This window comes from Lonchura striata, chromosome 20 (genome assembly GCF_046129695.1).
Source record: "Lonchura striata isolate bLonStr1 chromosome 20, bLonStr1.mat, whole genome shotgun sequence".
Lineage (NCBI taxonomy): Eukaryota > Metazoa > Chordata > Aves > Passeriformes > Estrildidae > Lonchura > Lonchura striata.
The window spans coordinates 8,193,551-8,215,459 of NC_134622.1; the positions used below are offsets into that span (position 1 = coordinate 8,193,551).

The window sequence follows — 21,909 nt, forward strand, 5'->3', positions numbered from 1 at the left end:
GTCATTTACATAACCCAAGCTACTTTGCCTTTCCCCACCTAAGTACTTTGTTTCAGCCCTGGGTTTTTAATGCTGGGCCTTAAGTGATGCTCCCAGGCTCTGGTGTCTCTTCCAGAGTAAATTCCTGGTGCTTTGATTCATTTGTGGGGAAAGCTGGATTCTTGTGGACATGGCCAGTGAGTGAGAGCCATGGGTAGGTTTGGTCCAGCAGGAGACTGAAAATGAAAGCTGAGGCAGATATTTCCCCAGGGTGATTTGTGGGTGGGTGTAGGTGGGGTAGGGCTGCTCTGTGGCTTGGTGTGCTTTCAGACCCAAGTGATTCCTGGTGCTTGGAGAACATGGATTGGCGTGGAAAGAAAAATTCCCTTCCTGACTGGTGAAAAGTGGAAGCCAGAACACATGGAAGAGAAGCATAAGCAATGTGAGTAGAATAAAGAGTCTTCCAGATAGGCTGCAAAGGTCAAAAGCAGGTGGTTGAAGCCTCACAGAATTATTCCGAGTTTGATACTGGAATGGAGTAAATGTCACCCAGGAGAGTCAGGTGGAGGGGGAGTCACTGGTTTTATTGAGCATAACAGGAGGAAAATGAGGCTGTAAAATGCCTGCGTGGGTAAACATTATTCACACATCCAGAAAGTGAACTGCTTTCCCCTCTTAAATACACATTAATGACCTAGGCTCCATCCTCAGCCCCTCAGCAAGAGTTTAAGTTGGTTAAAGAGAAGATAACAAGATTAAGAGACTTAACATGGGAGCAAATGCCTTTCTTAACCTGCTCCACACAGCTGGATGCCTTCTGTGCAAAGCTTCTGTTAAAGCTTCTTGGCTAAAAAAAAAGGAATTTATAGCAGTTCAAACCTTTGTTCCACCTTGATGTGCTGTAACTTTTGCCTTCTCGGTCAGCTCATCCTTTGTCTCACAGGAAGCCACTCCCAGGCTCTAATCATGGAGACAAAGGAGCTCCCCAGGTGAGCGATTTGTCAGGACATTCCCAACATTCTCCCAACAGGATGAAACTCCTGGGAAGTGAAGCTGCAACCATGACTCTTGGGTTTTTTTTCAGTTACAGAACATTTGTTACTTTCCTTACCCAAATTTGAACTACAGCCAGGGCAGGTTCAGTGAAAGCCATGAATGAAAGTGTTCGGCCCAGGCAACCTGAATGTGTCTGAATAAAAATAATTTATTCATAAATAATAATCTCTGCACAGCCTGGAGAGCCCTTCTGGGAAGGGAGAGTTCTGTCTGAGGCTTGCAGAGGGGTTAATAATATTAATAATAAATAATATGCCGTGGGGTAGTGCAGGCCAGTCCTTCCCTTCAGCTGTGATTAGACACTGCTTTCAGAGGGCCTGAGCTCCGAGGGGTTTTTGATAAGAGTCTTGCAAGGATGGAAACCACATTAACCAAGCTCTTGGGCTTTAACAGCACCAGATTTCCTTTTGCCAGTGGTTGTGGAGCGTGGATGAAACAAAACCCTCATCTGTGATGGAGCACTGCAGCAGGGGCTGTGTAGTAACGACCTTGGGGTTCAGACAGGCTTTCAGTGCAGATTCAGTGTTTGCTGGCAGCTGCCTGTGCACAGGTCCTGCCCCTGCCCCTGCGTTTGTTCTTTTGTATTTTTGTGTGTATTCTGCAGCTTCTGAAACGATAAGCTGCTCTTTAACCCCCGGGTGACCTGCCTGGCCCTGCCTGTGAAAGCAACCTGATTTTTGGGGACCAAAAGTGTTTTTCAGAGCTCTGGCTGGGACCTGGAACACCAGAGGTTTCTAAGTCAGAGGACAGCCACAGGTGATCTCAATAATAATAGTAATAACAGATACTTATAAATCATAATCTCATCTTGCACAGAGAAAGCTGACTGAGGGATTTGAACTAAATCTTGCTTTTCTCTAGTATTTGAGCATAATTCCATATTCAGAGCAGTTGTGTTGCACCCGTTCAAGACCTTTCGCTGCATTCATTTGGAGCTCCAAATGACACATCTGTACATGAACCTGAATTGCTTTGAAGGCTGGGGCTGAGGACTCATTTCCCTGATGTCAGGGCTCGGCAGGGAGCAGAACCACTTCTCCTTTTGCTCTGAAGTGTTGATTGGGAGTGCAGAGGACACGATCTGCAAGATCTGGGGTATGAACTCTTGAAGGTTCTGCCCAGGAAGCAGCTCAGCTCTGAATGAAGCAATCACAGGTTGTTTGAATTGCAGAGGGCATCAGTGCCTGCCCAGTTTCTCCAGAGCTGATGTTGGCCTGGAAACACAACGATTTCTCGATTTCCTGGGGAGATTGGCTGTACCAGCCACCAGCATAAAGGGGACCCTGGGCCTGGTACCTGCTGGGAGCCCCGTGCAGGGCTCAGCACTGCCAGGATCGAGCAGCAGCTTTGCTTCACAAATCCTGCTGGAAGAGGCACTTGGCTTTCCACCCCAGAAGCTGGTTAGTACACAAAAGCAAACACAGAGAAAAAAATGAAAAGTTTCTTCAAAATTATGTTCTCATACCTTGGACTCAGCTCAGCCAAAACCCTTCCTTTTTAATTCAGCTGCTTTGGTGGAGCCGTTTATGTTTTGGGTTTTTTTTTTTTCAGTCCTATGGTGACTTCTTTGTTTTCTAATGAAACAATTTCTAAAGAATTCACACACCTGCATTGTTGTGAGATGAGTTCTTGCAGATAATTTAAAGCACCGGTTTGAGATTCCAGGATAATACACGTTTATTATCTGGCAATGACCCTGGGGACTAGGAAAATCCAAGTTTGTTCATCCAAAGTTTACGATCTTAACGAAGTTTTTCTGTTTGGTTTTCCAAGGGTTTTACCGAATGATTGAAATCTCCAGTATGGAAATAGCTTTCCCTGGAATTTCACTCTTTGTTTTCCATCTCTTCCAGCAAAATGCCTGCAGCCCTACAGTTACCAACCTCACCTTGGGCTATCCCATGCCTCATCATTTAATTCAGGGCTCATCAGGAGCCTTTGATGTGCTAATGCTCAGCACAATGTGGGTAATAAACATGCAGAGGTGCCTGCAAGTTATCCAAAACCATCCATTCCTTTCACCTGGCTTGGGCAGACGGGGCAGTTCAGCCTGTCGCTGGCAGCACCATCTCAAAGGTGGTTTTTGTACCTGCTCTGTGGCTTAGGGGTTGCGTTGTGTCTTGGGAATCTTTTCTTGGAGTCGGGCTCAGGACAGGCTCTGTCTTGTCCAGGCAAACAGCTCAGAAGTACCAGTGGAGGCTTGAGTGGGGATGGGGCTCGGGAGGCAGTGCCAGCGCCTCTGCCTCTCCCCATTCCCCCGGTCCCGGGCAGTTTTGGGGTGGAGCTGCCCTCCACGGGAAGGGATGGATGGCAGCTTCTCTGCTTGCAAAGCCCCCCGTGCTGGGCTGATGCCCTGCACCACCCCAGAGGCAGCTCTGCCCACTTCTGCAGCACTCACAGGTCAATGCAGGGCTGCCCAAGCCAATATGACGATGTGCCTGAAGCAGCAAGACTTCTTATATGCCATCCACCTTTATTTTTGATAGCCAGGCCATATCTGTGTCCCTTTGCAGCAGAGATAATCCCGCTTCGGTGCTTGTTCTTTAACTCTGCGGCCTTAGAGAGGAAAATTTGTTGTTGAGGTTGCTGAGGAGTGTCTGAGCTGGCAAATCTGGCTGCGGGACCAGCAAGAACATCTCGGCTCTCCCTGGCTCGGGAGATTTCTCTGTGCTCGGAGCCGTGCCCGGTGGGCTGGCTGGGGCCGTGTGTGCAGGGATGTGCTGCGGGGCTCCTCTCCGGCTCTTTGTGGCTGGGCCAAGAGCGCTGGAGGTGTGAAGGCACAGCTCGCTCGGGAAGTCCTCGGAGCGGCCGGAGCAGGAGACATCACACGGGCTGCAGGAAGAGCTCGGCCTCCGAAGCGGCAGCTCCGCTCCCCCGGGACGGCGGCGACAGAAGAACGGCACGTACGAGGCCGGAGGGCTCCTGGGCCGCTCCCTTCTCCCAGCGCAGCTCCGTGGGGTCCCTTGCGATCGGAACAAAGCGCCCGGGGCAGCTCTTGCACTTGAAAGCAGCACACTGGGGCTGCTGCTGTTCCTACGTGAGTGCTGGGAGGCGAATCCCTGGAGGGAAGTGGAATCCAGGAAAATAATAGTAGTGGTGATTCATCAGTGTCTGACATCTGAGCATCCAACAGGGCTCCGGTGCTGCCATGGTGCTGTTGCACTCTAATTCTTGAATGGATTCATCACCTGCCAGGCTGCCGGCTCTGGGCTGTGTTTACCTCGATGTTTCTGTGATTTTCTCGCTCCTTTACAGATTCCAGAAGATAAATTTGCAGCCTCTCACCTGTGGGTCCCCCGAGCCCCGGGAGCTGCACACGTTCAGTTGGTGTTTCATGGAGGGTGTGTGATGCCAGATATTTTAAGAGGGCTCAAGGAGCACGTCTGGAGGGCAGGATCTGGGAATGGGCTCCTCCTGTTCTTCCTGCCAGCAGGATTTAACCAGGTTTGGTAGAACAGAGCTGAGCACACTTGTCCTTGGCTCCCCTTGCAGGAGCTGTATTGGGAGGAAGCTCAGTTGCACCAGTTACTGCCAGAATAAACCACTGGACTTTGGCACAGGTTCTGCTGCTTTGGAGAGCCATGAATCTCCCTGTAATGCAAAATCCACAACATTCACTGCCTCGCTACCTGTCTCACAGAGACCTTGCCCAAACAACCTATTCATCAGAACCTGAAATAATGGTTTCTCTGTTCGTGTCTGACTTGACAAACCACAATTTCCCTGGGCTCAGCCTGTAATAAGTGCTTCCATGATCACAAAAGCAGATCTTTCTCTAATAAAATGTATCCACTGCAGAAAGTTAATTCTGGTTTTGCTGAGATGCTGTAAAGCAGCAGAAGGTGGCTGTTGGCACATGTTCCTGCACTAGGAAAACGGTGTGTGTAAAAACCCTGATGTAAATCCATCCCTTTGGGGGAAAGTGCTTGTCTGTGATAGTTTACATCATTATAACAGGCTCTGCACGAGGGAAGCTGCACTCATCCCAAAATAATAAATAAACCAAACCAGTGTGGGCAAGTTCAGGATCCAGCCAGTGCTGATGGAGCAGCCAGACCCGGGGCTGTGAACCTTGAGCTCACCTCAAACTCTGCTGCTCCTTTCGGGGCACTTCCAAGCAAAAACTGAGGTTTGAACCCCGGGATTTAAGGGCTTCCCTGTTCATGCCATCATGGGATTGGGTTCTTCCATGTGACAATAGAGTGCCTGGAATGCAAAGTGCAAAGGTGGGAGTGCAGAGGGCAGCGATGCTCCTGTGTGCAGATCCTTCTGTGTGTCCCCATCGAATTAAATGAACCCCTGGCACAGTTTTCTTTCAGCATCCTGAGATGTCCAACTTGATAAAAATTACTTTGTTCAATATAAATTAAGAGTCGCCCTTTGTATCTATCTAACCCAAAGCATTGCTGGTCAACAGGAGTGTTTCCATTTGCAGTACACCCGAATGAATAATTTCAATCCTCTTTTTCCCCATTTGTTTTTTGCTCTGATTTAACTCTGGATCCTCAGAAAACATTCCTTTATGCAAGATTTAGTTTACAACTTTGTTTAAAAAAGGAGAAACCAATGGCAATTTCTTTTACTTTCTGTTTGCTACAGGAAAGTTTGTTTTCTTTAATTGTTTGGATTTTTTTCCACTTTCTTCCCTGGGCTATTCAGTGATGCTAGATGCTTCAGCAGTGGTGTGAAGTTCAATCTCTGTTCTGTGTTTTGATGGTGAACACAATATAAAGCATGAAACCTGTGATGAAAAGGTAACCAGTTATTAAATTACCTTCACCTTCCCTGCTGATTTAAGATCCACCAGAGCAGACAACCCCTTCAGGTATAACTTTTCTTTAAGCTCCTTAAACCGAAACTCAACCACTTCAGCCCTGTGAGTAACAGCATTTGCTAATCCGTGGTATTTTGCCATTTCTTACAGCAGGAAATGCCCCACTGTGCCATAACCATACAGAGACCGAGCGCTGCCAGGATTTTGTGAAATCTCCTACTTTGGGTCAGCGCTTTGCTGGTGGCGAATTCTATTTTCGGTACGGCAACTCCGGTGTCCCGGAGCAGCAGCAGCATCTCGACTTCGGCGACAGCGAAGGCAACTTTTGATTCCGAACTGTGCGAAGCGGTGCCCAAAACCTCCGGGGAGCCGCACACGCCGGGCCGGGGGAGCGGGGCCGGGGAGCGGGAGCGGGGCCGGGGAGCGGGAGCGGGGCCGGGGGAGCGGGAGCGGGAGCGGGAGCGGGAGCGGGGAGCGGGAGCGGGGCCGGGGAGCGGGAGCGGGGAGCGGGAGCGGGGAGCGGGAGCGGGGCCGGGGAGCGGGAGCGGGAGCGGGGCCGGGGTGCGGGAGCGGGGCCGGGGTGCGGGGCCGGGGCCGGGGTGCGGGAGCGGGGCCGGGGAGCGGGAGCGGGAGCGGGGCCGGGGAGCGGGAGCGGGGAGCGGGAGCGGGGAGCGGGAGCGGGGCCGGGGAGCGGGAGCGGGAGCGGGGCCGGGGTGCGGGAGCGGGGCCGGGGTGCGGGAGCGGGGCCGGGGCCGGGGAGCGGGAGCGGGGAGCGGGAGCGGGGCCGGGGAGCGGGAGCGGGGAGCGGGGCCGGGGGTGCGGGAGCGGGGCCGGGGAGCGGGAGCGGGGCCGGGGTGCGGGGCCGGGGAGCGGGGCCGGGCGCTGCGGGGGCGCGGTGCCGGTGCCGCCGGGGCCCGGCCAATGGCTCCGCGCCGCGCACTCCCCGCCCCGCTCGCCCCAGGAGCAGAAATAGCCCCGCCGCCGGCGGCACCGGCTTTTCCGCGGGCAGCGGGCGGCAGCGGCGGAGCATCCCCGGGCGGAACATCCCCAGGCGGAGCAGCCCCGGTGGAGCATCCCCGGGCGGAGCAGCCCCGGTCGGGCCGGCCCCGATGGCCCCGCGGTGGCGGCGGCGCTGAGCGGAGCCGCGGATGCCGGGCGGGGGCCGGGCGCTGCGGGCGGCGGGGGGCCGCGCCCCGGGGCTCGCCGCGCCCCTCGGGCCCCCCGGGAGCCCGGACATGGGCGTTCGGCTGCCCCGTGGCGCGTTGGTACCTGCGGGAGGGCGCCCGCTGGAAAGTTTCTTCCTCCCATGAGCAGCGCCTGCTCCCGGCGCTGGGCTCTCGCCATGGACACTATGAAAACCACCTACATCGCGCTGGAGCTCATCATCGCCGTGCTCTCCATCGCCGGCAACGTGCTGGTCTGCTGGGCTGTGGCCATCAACAGCACCTTGAAGAACGCCACCAATTATTTCCTGGTGTCGCTGGCCGTGGCTGATATCGCCGTGGGGTTGTTGGCCATCCCTTTCGCCATCACCATCAGCATCGGCTTCCAGGTGGATTTTCACAGCTGCCTCTTCTTCGCCTGTTTCGTGCTGGTGCTGACCCAAAGCTCCATTTTCAGCCTGCTGGCGGTGGCCATCGACAGGTACCTGGCTATTAAGATCCCACTGAGGTAAGAGGTTGCAGTGGGAGTGGGCAGCCACATTCCCTGACAGCCCGGCTCTGATCTTCCTGCTCTTAGCGTGCAGGAACTTCCGATCCCTGGTGCTGCCTCAAAAGTTTTGCTGCTGACAGGTGATGGAAATAACAGAGGTTTGTCACTCGCTCGCTGCAGGACTGGGATTGGTGTCCTGCTTCTTGCTTCAGAAAACACCTGGAAGTTCCGTTCCTTGAGGATGTTTGCCCTGGGAGGGTCAGGGGTTTCTGGAGCAGGCCAGCAGTGATGTAAGGCTGTGTTTGGGGTGGTTGTGGCTCATCTGTGCAGGTATTTATACAGCCCCTTTATCGCGGTGTCCAGGCATCTCCCAGGTAATTAAATAGAGGAGCGGCCACTCTTTCTCCTGTTCCCTACTTGTAAAAGGAGCAGAGGGGAGCAAAAAGCCACACGTCAGATTTTAGAGTTTTACAGTTCAGTCTCATCCAAGTTCAGCATCCAAGACATGAATTGTCTTCCTTCTAATTCATGGGAATTGAATTAAAATGGGGAAAACTGTATAGAATAGAGGTTACAGGCACCTCTCCAGTGGGCTGGTGCAGCAGCTTCCTTAAGTTTAAGGGAACCGAAGCCCGGGCTTTGCATTGTGAACCACCTGAGTTTGCTCATCTGGGTCTCCTCCGTGTCTCAGCTGTCCTGCCCTGGGAAGGAGACACTGGTGGAGCCCCCGGGAGCCCAGGAAGCTGCAGGGACTGGCCGGGAGCAGAGGCTGTGGGGCAGCCGTGGCGCTGGGACCTCAGCTGAACTCCGGCGAGCCGCAGCTCCCCTGGATTCCGCTCCTCTCCCGTGCACGGGCAATGAAGTCACCCTGAAATGACTTAAAACAAGAAAACCCTCTCACCCTGTTCTGGCACCTTGCGTCTGAGACCTCGCAGAGGCTGAGCAAATATTAATTAGTCATTAGGCAGGGGTGGAGGAGCGTGGCTGTGTGTCATGCGAGCGTGGAAATTCCGGGGGATGTCGCGCAAGCGGGAGCGGACCTGCAGCACGGCGGGGACGGGGCCAGCGACAGGGACAGGTCGTTTCCAGCATCCCTGACCCTGTTTCAGACCCTCCCAGCCACCCAGCCGGGCTCACAGACCCACCCTGGCTCCGGAAAACGCTGTCGTGTCTTTTCCATCCCTTCGTTCGGGGCTTTCCCGGGATGCCGGGGCAGCAGCTGCAGAAGCAGGTCCGATTTTTGAGTTTCACTTTAATCACACCCCTGGCCACAGGCTGTCAGGCAATAATTCTATTTTTGTACACAAACACTTTCTGCAGCTGAGGAAACTGTGGTGAGGAGGGGATTGTGCTCTGCTGAGAGCCGGGGGAAGCAGAGGATCAGAAATGCTCTGAGGGATCCTTTCTGTGCTTGCAGAGGGAAGTGGCTTTGCCAGCTGACGAAACTGCCCGTATTTCCTCCACTCCTTTCCCCCAGTCCTGGTCTCAGCAGCTTTGCCTGACTCTCCATCAGGGCAGTTCATCCCAGGGCAGTTTTGCCTTGCTTCGGGATTCTTTCCCAGCTTCGCTTTCCTCACCCCATCTCACGCCAAATCTTTTATTCCATTTTCACAAATATCTTTATTCCTGTGAGTGCTTTTGAGCTGGAGACCAAGGAGTCCCATCCTAGGCTGGCTGAAGTGTGAAATTTGGGTTAAACTCCATCTTGGCATTGAGGTCTATTTCAGGGCTCTCAGAAGGGAGCAGCAAAAAAAATCCTTTTAAAGGAGGGGGGTTCTCCCTGTGAGGAGCGACACAATGGTCAGGCCACTGCCTTGGTGACAGATTTAGGGACTGATACTGAAAGGCTTTTTTTAGTTGTACACCAAGATAAAAGGGGATAGAGGAGGTTATAAATCTACACAAGCAAAACCCTTCGGGACAGCACCAGGGTTCTCCCAGCAAGGCCTGGTTGGAGTTTTCTCTTCAGCATCTTTATTCCACAGTGCTGCTGGCAGGGAGGGGGGAGGAACTTCTCCCACCACCCTCTCTGGGCAGGAGCACATGCCATTTCTGGAAGCAGGGTTGTGCTGGGGGAACAGGAAGCTGATCATCCATTTCTAGGAATGGAGACTGTAGAAAAAGCTTTTTTCATTCAAACACCCATTCTGGAGGCCAGTGCAGAGGCTGATACCAAGCCATGAAGTATTAAATGTTTAAGAAAATGATTTGTGCCCAGCCCTGTCCAGCAATTACCATAAATAATGTGGTTGTTGCAGAGCAGATGAGTGTCCTTGTCACATCCAGTGCTCCATCAGCTCCCTGTGGAGAGCTCGGCGGGGACATTAAGGACTGGCTGTGCCACATTATTTAATACCCTTTCAGAGCTGTTTGAGAGGCTGGGCAGGCCTGTGTGCTGGGGTGCACAGCAGAACTTTGCATTACAGCCAGGCTAATAATGGATTTTTCAGCTCTGTGGCTGAACCAAGAAATCCCATGGGGAAGAGGAAAATTGTTTCAGTGAAACTGGAACAGCGATGCTGGGAGGTTTCAGTGGAGCAAAGTGATCCTGACCAACCTGGCAGATTTTGGGTTGAGTTGCTCAACCCTTCCGATGTGCTGCTCTTTGAGGTCAAGACCTCCTCACTGGGGAAGGAACTGACAACTTCTCATCTGGAGAACTGCAGAACAAAAAAAATCTTATTTTAAAAATGGTGGTTTAGAGCCCTCCCTCTTCTGGCTAAAAATATTTGCTGCATTTGACTCGAAGCCACGAATTCTTTCTGTCCCTCGAAACTCATATTTCGCTTGTTTGCTTTTGATGAATTCACTGTTTGTGGAGAAGCCCCCACCCACGCTGCCCATTCTGTGCAGCTGCAGCTCCAGCCCTTCCCTGGCTCCCTCCTCCCTTGGCCATCACCAGGATGCAGCTCCGTGTCCTTGGACACTCTGTCCCCTCTTCCTGCACCCTCCTGAGTGCCCACCCCTGTGCCCAGGGACACAGCTCCACCCCACTCTCCTCTGCCAGCCTGACCCCCCAGCACTTCTCCAAGCAGGATACCAAGCCAGGGAATGGAGCATCTCTCAGCAGCAGCAAATCTGTCCTGCAGAGAGCACTTGGCACGAGGCTTTTGCTCTCTGGCTTCCTCCGGGGCTGGATCTCACCCCACAGTCCCGTAGCTGGAAGCTAAAAAAGATTTGTAGGTGGAATAAAACAGTTTCCTTTTATTTGCATTAACCCAAATCCTTTGGCAGGGTGAAGAATTGTAGGTAGGGATGGGTGCCTGGAACAAACGTGTCAGGAATTAGGGAGGGAGAGGAGAATCTGTATTTAGAGAGCAAAAGGAGAGTGCAACACTGAGCAGCAGCACACTGTGTGTGCCCCTGTCCACTGGTACCTCCTGCAGGACAGTGAATGTGGCACTGCTGCCTGGCAAACACCCCCTGGGACCTGCCATGGGAAAATGATCCCCAGCTCCCTGGGATTTGAGCTGATCTGCTGCTTGTCCTGGCTTTAGTTCTCTCCCATCTTCAGCTTTACCCCTTGCAGATGTGCAGGACTGATGTTCCAGGGAAACTTTGCTACGAGCTGGAGCAGGGTCCCAGCCCCATCCTCTCCCTTTCTGCACAGCTTTGAGCCCCTGCTGCCCCTCCTGCAGCCAGAGGATCCTCAAGTGGATTCCCAGTCAGTTGATGGGATCAGGATCTGTTACTGGTGCTGCCCTGACCTGCCTCTGCTCCTGCCAGCGTCCCACAGGAGCTGCTGTCCCCTTGAGGAAGGCAGGAGTGCAGCTCCTTCCTGCTGTCCTCGTGGGACAGATTAAATTTGGGTCGCTGCTGTTTTTCCCTCATCCTTTCCAGAGCTGGCCTGGCTGATGCTGAGGCTCTGCTCTGCTGCAGAGGAGGGGTTCCCTCCACGTCCCCATGCAGGGATTTGCTCCCAGATTTCTGTCAGCTCCCAGCTTGCTGCTCAGCAAAGCAAACTGCTGGGGTTTGATGTCCAGTGGGAGGGCTGGAGCCACAGGGGAGCAGAGAAAAGCCTCTTGGTGTCCCCCTGCCACTCCGTGAGTGCCAGCTGCCCTTCCTCCCCGTGCCCTTGCCTCATTTCCTTCTGTCCTTGCACTGCCCTTCATCCAAAGCCCCGGAGTCCTGCTGCTCCCTGCTGTGCCCACTCCCTGAGCATCCCAATTCCTGCTCCCAGAGCCTCCCCACCCCTCAGGAAGCTGTGCCTGGCCTTGGTTATCTCTGAGTTACAGCCTGAAGTGCCACAAACCCAGCGAGGGCAGGAGGGCTGGGCTGCTCACTTGAGCAATGGAGCTGTCACACCTTTAGGGAAGTTTGTGGCAGCCAAGGTGGGCCCAGGGGACGTGGGAGCTCTCCCAGGGCTGCTACTCACTCCAGCCTTGGATGCAGCCAAAAAATCAGGAACAATCATGTGTGCCCTGGTGGCAATGAAGGAGAGAGGGGAAATCACAGCTATTTTGAGCTGTGAGCAGCCTGGTTTCCTTCAAATGCACGTCCCAGATTTTTATATCTTTTCCGCACCTCTGAGGCCACTTCCCTCCCGAAAAAACAAAAGTCCTGACAGGAAAAGGAACTGGGACCTCTCTGGGACTTCTGCCCCCTCTGCAGAAGCTGGGGGACAGCAGGGATGCCAGGGAGCATCAGGGATGTCAGGGCTGGCTCCAGGCTGTTGGCTGAGGGCACTGATCTCCAGGCTGAGTCAGAACCCAGATCTTTGGATTTAGAAGGTTTTTATTCTGTTTTGGGCAGTTCAGTCTGTAAAAATGGAGGTTAATTTTAAGATATTAAAAAAAAAAAAAAAAGAACCTTTGAAATCCAGCAGAATTTTGCTTCAGAAGATCTTTTGACCTCTCCCTACAAAAATACATGAAACAGAAACTGTTTTATTTTGAAGTTGCAAGTTTTTGCTTTGTTAATTATCAAGCTGCTGCTTGGGATTTTATTAAATTTGCTGTTTGCCAGAGCAATGAGCCCAGACCACAAAACTGAGTCTTTGAAGAGTGTTCTGCTCTGGCCCTGGGCTGCCCCAGGCAGTGGCCACTCAGGGTTTGGGGACTCCTCTTACTGTATTTGATCCACAGATGCCAGGAATTGGTGACTCCAGCTGTGCCTACAGATGTGTCAGTCCTGTCCCCGCCCCACCAGCTCTCAGGCTTGCAGAAGGGACTGAGTTTAGGGAATTTGTGCAATCCAAAAAGAAGATTAACTCCTAATCCAATGGATGACATCAGGCCTGGGCATGAGCTACAAATAACCTGGGAATGCATCGGTGAGGATGTGTCCCTGTGTGTCCCTGCTCTTACAGGGCCCTGTGGGCACTGGTGTCACTGGCACCAGAGCTGCTGGACCCGCTGGGGACAGGGGACAGAGCACAGGAGCTGTGGGAGCAGCTCTTGGCCATGTCCCCCTTTCCCAGTGCTCAAACCTTCCATGGGATGGGCAGCGCTGGGTGGGACTCAGGACCACCCCAGCCCCTCTCACCTCTGCAGGCACCTTTAACCAGCCCCCGGGGCTGCACAGGCAGGCCCCACCCCGGGGTCACAGGGACAGAAATCCCTGTCCCCTGTCCCCAGCAGGGGATGGGGCTGGGCTGCAGAGGCCGGGGGAGCTGAGGAGGAGCTCAGGCCTGAAACAGGGGAGAGCTGCAGGGCTGTGTCCCAGGGCTGACAGAAACACCAAGCACTGCCATCACCCTGGCTCCACACCAGTGTCACACCAGGGTTACACCAGGGTCATTCCAGTGTCACACTGATTCCACACCAGTGTCATACTGATTCCACACCAGTGTCATTCCAGTGTCACACTGATTCCACACCAGTGTCACACTGATTCCACACCAGTGTCATACCAATGTCACAGTGATTCCACACCCGTGTCACACTGGTTCCACAGCAGTGTCAAAACCTCCTGCAGGCACGGTGCCGTTTTGGGGCAGCTGCTGATTTTGGGTGTCAGGGGCTGCTGGAGCGTGGGAGCCGCGTGCAGCGTGAGGGGCTGAGCTCATTTCCTTCCTGTGCTGCCTCGCTGTGCCCAGCCCGGCTGACAGCCCCGGAGCCTGGGCTCGCCTCTCAGCCGCTTTTTCTCCCCGTGCCGAGCAGAGATCGAGCGGGGGCAGATCTCAGATCTCACCTGCAAACCCCTCGGGGCCCCCCCAGCCTGGCAGTGCCCACCCGCTGCAGGCTGCAGCTTCCCCTGTGAGCCCCCACGTTACCCGGCCTGTGCCATTTGTAGGATTTATTCCTTTCCCCTGCTCCCCGTGCCACGCTGCTGCACGCCCTGTGGCTGTCCCTTGTCCCCAGGTGCTGTGGGGACAGCAGTGGCCGGGCTGAGGCAGGGGTCCCTGTCCCGGCTCTGGTGGCACCCAGGAAGGAGGGGTGAGAATATCTGGGGCAGGTTTTAAACCTGCAGGTGTCCGACAGCCCCGGCTCCTGGCTGGGGACACGGGGACCCGGGGAGGGGACAATCCTTGCCACCCAAGAGGGCTGCGTGTGCCCTCCCCCTGCTTGTCCTGCTGCTGACCCTGACCCCGTGAGCTCACCTGAGGTGACAGGGTGGCACTGTGGCAGTGTGACACTCTGACAGTGTGGCAGTGTGGCAGTGTGACACTGTGACAGTGTGGCACTCTGACACTGTGGCACTGTGACAGTGTGATACTGTGGCACTGTGGCAGTGTGGCACTGTGACAGTGTGACAGTGTGACACTGTGACACTGTGGCACTGTGACAGTGTGGCTGTGTGGCAGTGTGACACTGTGACAGTGTGACAGTGTGACAGTGTGACACTCTGACACTGTGGCAGTGTGGCACTGTGACAGTGTGACAGTGTGGCACTGTGACACTGTGGCACTGTGACAGTGTGGCTGTGTGGCACTGTGGCACTGTGGCACTGTGACAGTGTGACAGTGTGGCTGTGTGGCACTGTGGCACTGTGGCACTGTGACAGTGTGGCACTGTGACAGTGTGGCTGTGTGGCACTGTGACACTGTGACACTGTGGCACTGTGGCACTGTGACAGTGTGGCACTGTGACAGTGTGACAGTGTGGCAGTGTGACACTGTGACAGTGTGGCACTGTTGACAGTGTGACAGTGTGGCAGTGTGGCACTCTGACACTGTGGCAGTGTGGCTGTGTGGCAGTGTGACAGTGTGACACTCTGACACTGTGGCACTGTGACAGTGTGGCAGTGTGACAGTGTGGCACTGTGACACTGTGACACTGTGACACTGTGGCACTGTGGCACTGTGACAGTGTGGCACTGTGACAGTGTGACAGTGTGGCAGTGTGGCACTGTGACTGTGTGGCACTGTGACACTGTGACAGTCCCGCCCAGCGGAAGGCCGCCAGTGCTGCTGCTGTCCCCGCACACAATGGGGACAGATGCAGAGGAAGTGATTTGTCTGCCCGGGACAGGGACACTCGCAGATGTCCCTGTCCCCAGCTGACAGCGTCACCACTGATCACAGCTCTGCCGCCAGCTCCTTCCTGCTTAAACAGCACAGCTTTCTCTTTTTATTTCTTTTTCTTTCTCTTTCCCCCCCTCCTCTCTAAGGTGCAATTTATGATTCATTTAAAATGTCCCGCCAGGATACTTCAGCTGCAGTGTGATCCCCATTCCGTGGCTGTACACGGAGCACAGAGGCAGCAATGGTGCTTATTTTGTTAAAGCTAAAAATAAAAAAATTAAAAAAGAGCAAGATGTAAAGTACAGCTGTGGGGAGGTGACAAGGACACAATGCTTGGCGGCCGAGCTGCTCTCACCCCTTGTGAATGGAGGTGTCTGTGTATTTCCCTTCACACTTAAAATAGAAATATATGAATTGTCACTGGCTATTTGCAGCAGAGCACCTGCCTGCTCCCAGTTCTGCACCCTCCCCACACCCAGCAGCCTGGGCACGGGGCAGGGTGGGGAGGCAGCTGGGGAGCAGAAGGCACGGGGGAGTTTGGAGTTTGAGCTCTGGAATTGTTCATCGGAGGCTGATCTTGCTCTGGGGGCAGCGGGAGAACCCAAAGTCCTCGAGCAGCCTCTGCTGTGGCACAGGGACATGGTGGACAGGCAGGGCAGTGTGGCACCACCAGGCTCTGATGTGGGACCCGCAGGATTCTCCTGCTCCTGCTCTGACATGAATCTTGGGGCAATAACAGCCCCATTCCAGAGTGTTTCCTCTGGGCTGCCCCAAGCCCTTCACCCCAAAAGCTGCATTTCTCCTGCTGTGCTTTCAGAGCCAGAGCTCAGGGGCAGCAGGGCTGGGTGAGCTCCCCGGGGTCCAGCAGGGGCTGGTGGGCAGATGCCAGGGACGTGCAGGACAGAACTCAGTTCCTGCCCTTGGGAGCCAAACCCCAGCCAGGCCAGGCTGGCAGCGTGCCCTGCTCTGTGCCAGCTGTGCTCAGCACCAGCCTGGGCCCCTTGGCTGCTCCCCAGCCCCAGGGAATGGCAGCAGAAATGCAAAAAACCCAACCCCAACCATCCTCCAACACACCGAGCGAGACTTCCTCGCAGTGCTCGCTCTGCCCGTGTTTGCTGCGATGCTCTCCCAGGAGAACTCTGGGTTTTGGAGGGGCAGGGGGATGCCAGCTGTGGGAAGGGCACCAGGGGCAGGGGCAGCTGCTGGAGCCTCTGTGCCCGTGTGGCTGAGGCACAGCGGGGACAGCCCCAGCTGCCCGCGGGGACGCTGCAAAAGCTGAGCCCTTGTCCCCCTGGGTGACACCGGGGCCGTGCACAGCTCCTCCCATCAGGACAGTAATTAAAGCCTTCATGGCGATTGCACCAGTAAAGAGACTTTGCCTGGCAGTGGAAAAGGAGCTAACACATTGCCAGGTTATTTAATGCCAATAAATAATTTAAAGATATTCAGCTGTTATTTACATTAAGGCAAAATTTGATGCCTCTGGGGGGAAGCGTAGAGATGATTCAATATTTGTTACACATTCGTTGAGCAGACTTAGGTGAGTAAATTTACTTTAATAGGTGTTTGGGGTTTTTTTTGCCTAATAATATTAAGACTAAAAGAGAATGAAGGAGGGGTTTGCTGGAGAATTCTGAGCTGTGAAAATCTGTTGGTTCCTCACTGTCTGACCCTGTTTTATGGAGCTTAGGAAAGAGCTTGTGAGAGTCCATACCTGCATCTGGTGGCATTCATTAATTTATGTTTTTAAGCGTGTGCTTAACTTGTGTTGACTTAAGGGCAATACAGGCAGGGTCCCACCAAATAAGTGTATTAGGGTAATAACAAGGTAATTAATGAACAATTGTAGGACATCAGGTTATTCTCAATTTCACCTTGGGCTCTTCTGGCTGGCCACAGCAATGACCATCAGCAGCACCTGCCATCAGCTGGATGGAGAGATGGTGGGAGGGCTTTGCAATGCAAATTCTGGGGAAATGAAGAGCAGGGCAGTTGTTCCCTGTGAAAAACCATCTCCAGCTCTTCCCCAGGCGTCCAGCCCTCCCCATGGCTCAGCTCAGGCTCTGGCAGGCCGGGAGCCCAGGATGTTTTCACATCTTCTCTCAGAAGATGTAAAAGTGCCACGGTCCCTCTGCAGCTCCACTGGGAGCGCTGGGAGGAGCCAGCAGCTCTAAAATAAACAGGACAGCCACTGGAACATCAAGTGGCTTCTTGACTGTGTTTTAAACCTTCAAGCCAAGCCTTATCTTAGCAGAAGAGTTCAGGAGAAGAGCAGATGGGGCCAAGTGTTTCCAGAAAGAGGCAGCACCGAATGTCACCAGCCTGGGACCTCAGCATGGCCATGGTGGCTCCTCCTGCTCCTGAGCACACAGAACCCTCCATTCCTTCACTTTCTGTTTCTAAACAATGGGCCCTTTGGTGTTTTCCAGTCTCACCACAGTGGTTTTTGGGATGGAGCACCTGGAGGGATCCTCTAAGCAGGACAAGCACGTGCCAGTGTTCCCTTTCAGAGCTGAGAGAGAGCAGCAGCTCCTGGTGCCTCTGCAGCACTGACTGAGCTTGGCCAGGGCTGTAGCTCAAGACTCAGGCTTTGCCAAGAGATTGGATTTCTGTCAACTTCTCAAATCTCAATGGTTTCAGGTCCCACAAGCCCAGACCAGCTCCAGCTTCTGAAAACCTAATGTGGGGGTCTCAAAAGCAACAGGCGTGGCCTCACTGATACCCTATTTAAGAACTTCTCATCTTCTAAGTATTGAAACATTAATAATGAGAGAAAAATGCAGGAGAAGCCCCTCAATGGCTGGATCTACCCTTCAGTCACCAACCCATGGACTGCTGACAATTCAGCACCTAAATGTGGCTGTTCCTCCTGCATCCTCCCAGCCAGCCCAGCTGATGCCTGAAGAAGGAGCCGAGGGCTCCCCCAGCCCCTCTTTGACCCCCAGTTGGTGCTGGCAGCCCCCCAGTGTCCCCCGTCCTCGCAGGAGGAGCAGGGGGCTCAGCTCACAGGAGGCAGCGCAGTGATTCACAGGCACAGCTGCAGTTGTGTGGGAATAAAACCCTCCCCTGCCTCACGGCCGGAAGAAAATCAGAACAAACGTTCTTAGGAAAGGAGGAGCAGGGCAGCCAAGCCAGAGTAAACAAGCACTGAGAGAAGGGTGTGGGAAGGAGGGACGTGTGGCTGCCAGCAGACTCTGACTGGCTGTGGAGAGGACAGGAGTGGGTTTCTCATGTTGTCTTCTGGCTGCTCCTTCCTATCTCCAGACAGGGATCTGACTGGTGCTTTGATTTTGGCAGCTGCTCTCCTTGCTCCCAAAGCAGACTTTTGACTTTTGCTGCTTCAGGATCCAGCTCTGCTTGTGTCTCTGAGCATCTGAGGGCTGGAGGGGCCATGAAGGGACTCTGGGATGAGGAAGGTGTTGGGCAGCAGCAGGCTCAGCACTGCACCAACCTGTCCCTGGGCCACAGTGGAGCTTCTTCATGACCCACGTGGGATTGCAACATAGAACTGGGCACCAGCGTTGCCCCATCTGCATGGGGTCAGCCCAGGAACTGGCCCAGCAGCTGCCCCAGCGTGCCCAGCAGTGGCTGCTCAGAGTCAGGGAGCATCAGCCCCGGGAGCGTCCCTGCCCGTGCCCTGCTGGCAGTTGGTGGTTTAGGATCATGCCATGATAAAGCCTTTTTTAAGCCTCCAAGTCCCTTCCCTCCCCTTGCAGGGGGTTTGTGGGCTGGGGCAGGGCCTGGCGCCTCTCAGGAATAGTAAATGATTCACCTCCCCAAATCGAGGTGTGTGGGAGGAGACACAGGTGAGAGGTTTTGCCCCTGGGGCGATCAGAGAGGTGAGGCCCCCTCGTGGGTGTGGCTTTTGCCTCATTAACCAAAACACCGATGATTTTACCTGCAGGGAAGCCACCAGTGCTCATTCATGTAACATCTGCTGTGGTTTTGTCCCGGGGGCTGCAGGTACAACAGCCTGGTGACCGGCAAGCGGGCGAGGGGACTCATCGCAGTGCTGTGGCTCCTGTCCTTTGGGATTGGACTGACCCCACTGATGGGCTGGAATAAAGCCATGAGTGGCTGTCCCAATGCCACCAACGAGACAGGGACAGAGCCCCACGGCTGCTTCGTCTCGTGCCTCTTTGAGAACGTGGTGACCATGAGCTACATGGTCTACTTCAACTTCTTTGGCTGCGTGCTGCTCCCGCTCGTCATCATGCTGGGGATCTACATCAAGATATTCATGGTGGCCTGCAAGCAGCTGCACCAGATCGAGCTGATGGGCAACTCCAGGACCACCCTGCAGAAGGAGGTGCACGCAGCCAAGTCTCTGGCCATCATCGTGGGGCTTTTTGCCTTCTGCTGGCTGCCCCTGCACATCTTGAACTGCATCACGCACTTCCATGAGGACTTCTCCAGATCCAAGCCCGAGTGGGTGATGTACGTGGCCATCATCCTGTCCCACGCCAACTCTGTCATCAACCCCATCATCTACGCCTACAGGATCCGGGATTTCCGCTGCACCTTCCGCAAGATCCTCTCCAAGATGCTCTGCAAGGCCGACGAGCTCCCCAAGTGCCCCTCTGAGCACAACCAGCACCTGACTGTCATCAACATCAGCTCCCCGCCCGCCTCGGTGACCGTGTGACCCTGCCCCGCTGCCCCTGGCACTGCCCTTCCCCGGAGCAGTCCCAGGAGTGCTCAGACATGACCACTATGCACTCGTGCAGCTGTGTTTTTATTTTTATTTTTGTAATGAACGTTGTGCCTGGTAGAGGAGTGACCTGAGCGGGGACGCTGAGCGCAGCTCGCCCTCCTCTGTAGCCCCAGGGGGACTGAGAGCTGTGATCCCCTTGTGTTTCCTTTCCAGGTGTTTCCTTTCCAGGCTGGACACTGACTGGAGAAGACTCACCTGCTGGGGGGTGTTTCCCCAGTTGTGCTGCTCATGTCAAGTCATAGGATCTTTATTTTAATTATTATTATTATTATTATTTTTTAATATTTCGATTCATTTAGGAGTAATAATTTTGTGTCTGTTTTTTGAGTTGTTCCCTAAGCTCATACTTGACAGCACTTTGGTAATACTCTAATTATTCCATCAATTGTTTGATGCAGCTTGTATTCTCTGATGGGAAAAAGTCTTACTTAGCCCAGTTGCTGGTGTGAAACTGAATCTGTGTTCCAGGCACTGAGGGGTGGGACTGTGAGGATGGGAAAGCCAGGTCAGAACTGGCCAGCCCAGCATGGAAACCCCATTTACTGAAAGATTTGAGAAAAGCTTTTAGGGCAGAGGTTTCACTGCCTTTAAATCACTTTGGTTCACAGGACTGTGCAGCCCAGTGCTTCAGGTTTGCTTCCAGATCTGTTTCCAGCATCAAAACACAGGAGGCAGAGGTGCCCCAATGGTCCTGGCTGGTCTGAACCACAGCCACCAAGGCCAGTGTCACTCTGCCTTGGGGACACGAGTTCCACCATTGGGTTTTTGCTCTGCCAGCCTTGCAGAGCTTCCTCAAGTGCAGGTTTTAGCTGGGAGAGGTGGATGCTGCAGCTCACCTGACTCCTAAAACTTGGTCTGGCTGGGGCACCCCTGCAGCCCTGTAACCCCCAGAAGCTGTGAATGCTTTTTTTTTTCCCCTAACAGTAACTTTTATATTTTTATCCCTGAAAAATTGTACTTGAATCACACAGAAATCAACTCTATATTTTTTTCAATTCTGTTGCACTGAAAGGGGGGTACAAGACCCCAAGAGTTTCATTTCTCTGGCATATATAATGACAAATATGGTGTAAAACCAATTGAAAAGCTGAGGAAATCTTGTTCCTGCAGCATCTCCTCTGCCAGCTGGCAAGAGCTGCAGGCAGCAGCTGCAGGAATGACTCTGGGCCCACCATGCACAGGGAATGGTTCCCTGGCAGTGCTGGATTTCACTGCAGCTCAGCCCCAGGCCTGGGTGACATCCCCAGAGAGCTCTGAATGGGGTTGCACGTGTTTATGCAATATCCAAATTTAGCTGCAGCTCAGTGCCTCAGACATGGGCACTCCCAGCCCCAGTCTGAGCAGTTCAAGTCCCTGTCCCAGGGGCTTCTCCTTTACCTGCCCCATTCAACTTTGCTGCATCTGCCTTGCCAGGGGCCAGCTGACCCAGGGGCCACCTCCTGCCACCCCTCCCTCCACCCCTTCTCCTCGGTGTTATCTGTGTTCCTCCTGGTAATCAGGGCTGGAAACCAGCAGGGTTTCACCTGCAGCCCTGGCCGTGCTGCCAGGTGGTTGCAAGCCACATTTATCCTCACAACAAAGGATGGAATCTCTCCCTTTGGCTGCCTGAAACCGACCCAAACTCACAGCAGCAACAGAGTGAAACTCTCAGTGCTGAAACACCAACACTTGTCCACGTGTGAGAGCTTCCAGTGCAGCTCAGCACCACCACTGCTCCCTTGCCATGGCTCCCATGAGCCAGAATCCCTGCAGGTGGATGTGGAGCATCCTTAGTCCAGCTGTGCCTTTGGGCTGTCAGGCCATGGTCACTGGGCACAGCAAGGGCCTTGGTGTATCTCAGCCAAAAGCCATTGCAAGGCAAAATAAAAACAGGACACCTCCCTTGCCCCCCTCAATTAAAAGCTCTGAAGTTTCCTATAAAAATGTAAAGCAAAAACAGCAGAGGAACTTCCTGTAGCCAGTGCAGCTGTGGCCATTGAGCTGTCCCTGTTCTGTTGGAAGTGTTCTCCTCATGTTGCTGAGATTTTGTATTTGCAGGAACTGTTATTTACATACAAAAATGCTTCATTTACCACCCATGCCACCTGGCTCAGCCCATTCCCCATTATTTCTGGTGGCTGATGCAGCACCAGAGGCCACACTGCCCTCAGGGAGCACAGAGCAGGGACAGGGAATCACAGCTGGAAGGAGCTGGCTCCCAGGGAAGCAGCCTTGAGGTGCTCAGTGTGTCTGAAAATGTTTGATTTAAGCACAGCAACTATGTTGATGCTTCCAAGGATCCTGTTCCACTGGAGACACAGAGCTGTCACCAGTCTCAGGGTGCTGAGG

General features: G+C 54.0%; 1 protein-coding gene across 1 annotated transcript; it reads left to right on the top strand.

Moving 5' to 3' along the window:
* The first annotated feature begins 7,018 nt into the window (after positions 1-7,018).
* On the top strand, positions 7,019-20,017 carry ADORA2B (adenosine A2b receptor). The gene is made up of 2 exons (XM_021524939.2): positions 7,019-7,480; positions 18,831-20,017. The coding sequence occupies exons 1-2, from the start codon at positions 7,116-7,118 to the stop codon at positions 19,510-19,512; spliced, it is 1,047 nt and encodes a 348-aa protein (XP_021380614.1). The 5' UTR covers positions 7,019-7,115; the 3' UTR covers positions 19,513-20,017.
* The last annotated feature ends 1,892 nt before the right edge of the window (positions 20,018-21,909 follow it).

Coding starts and splice junctions, on each gene's coding strand:
- ADORA2B (XM_021524939.2), top strand. CDS start 7,116: ATGAGCAGCGCCTGCTCCCGGCGCTGGGCTCTCGCCATGGACACTATG. Junction 7,481..18,830: donor GCTATTAAGATCCCACTGAG/GTAAGAGGTTGC, acceptor CGGGGGCTGCAG/GTACAACAGCCTGGTGACCG.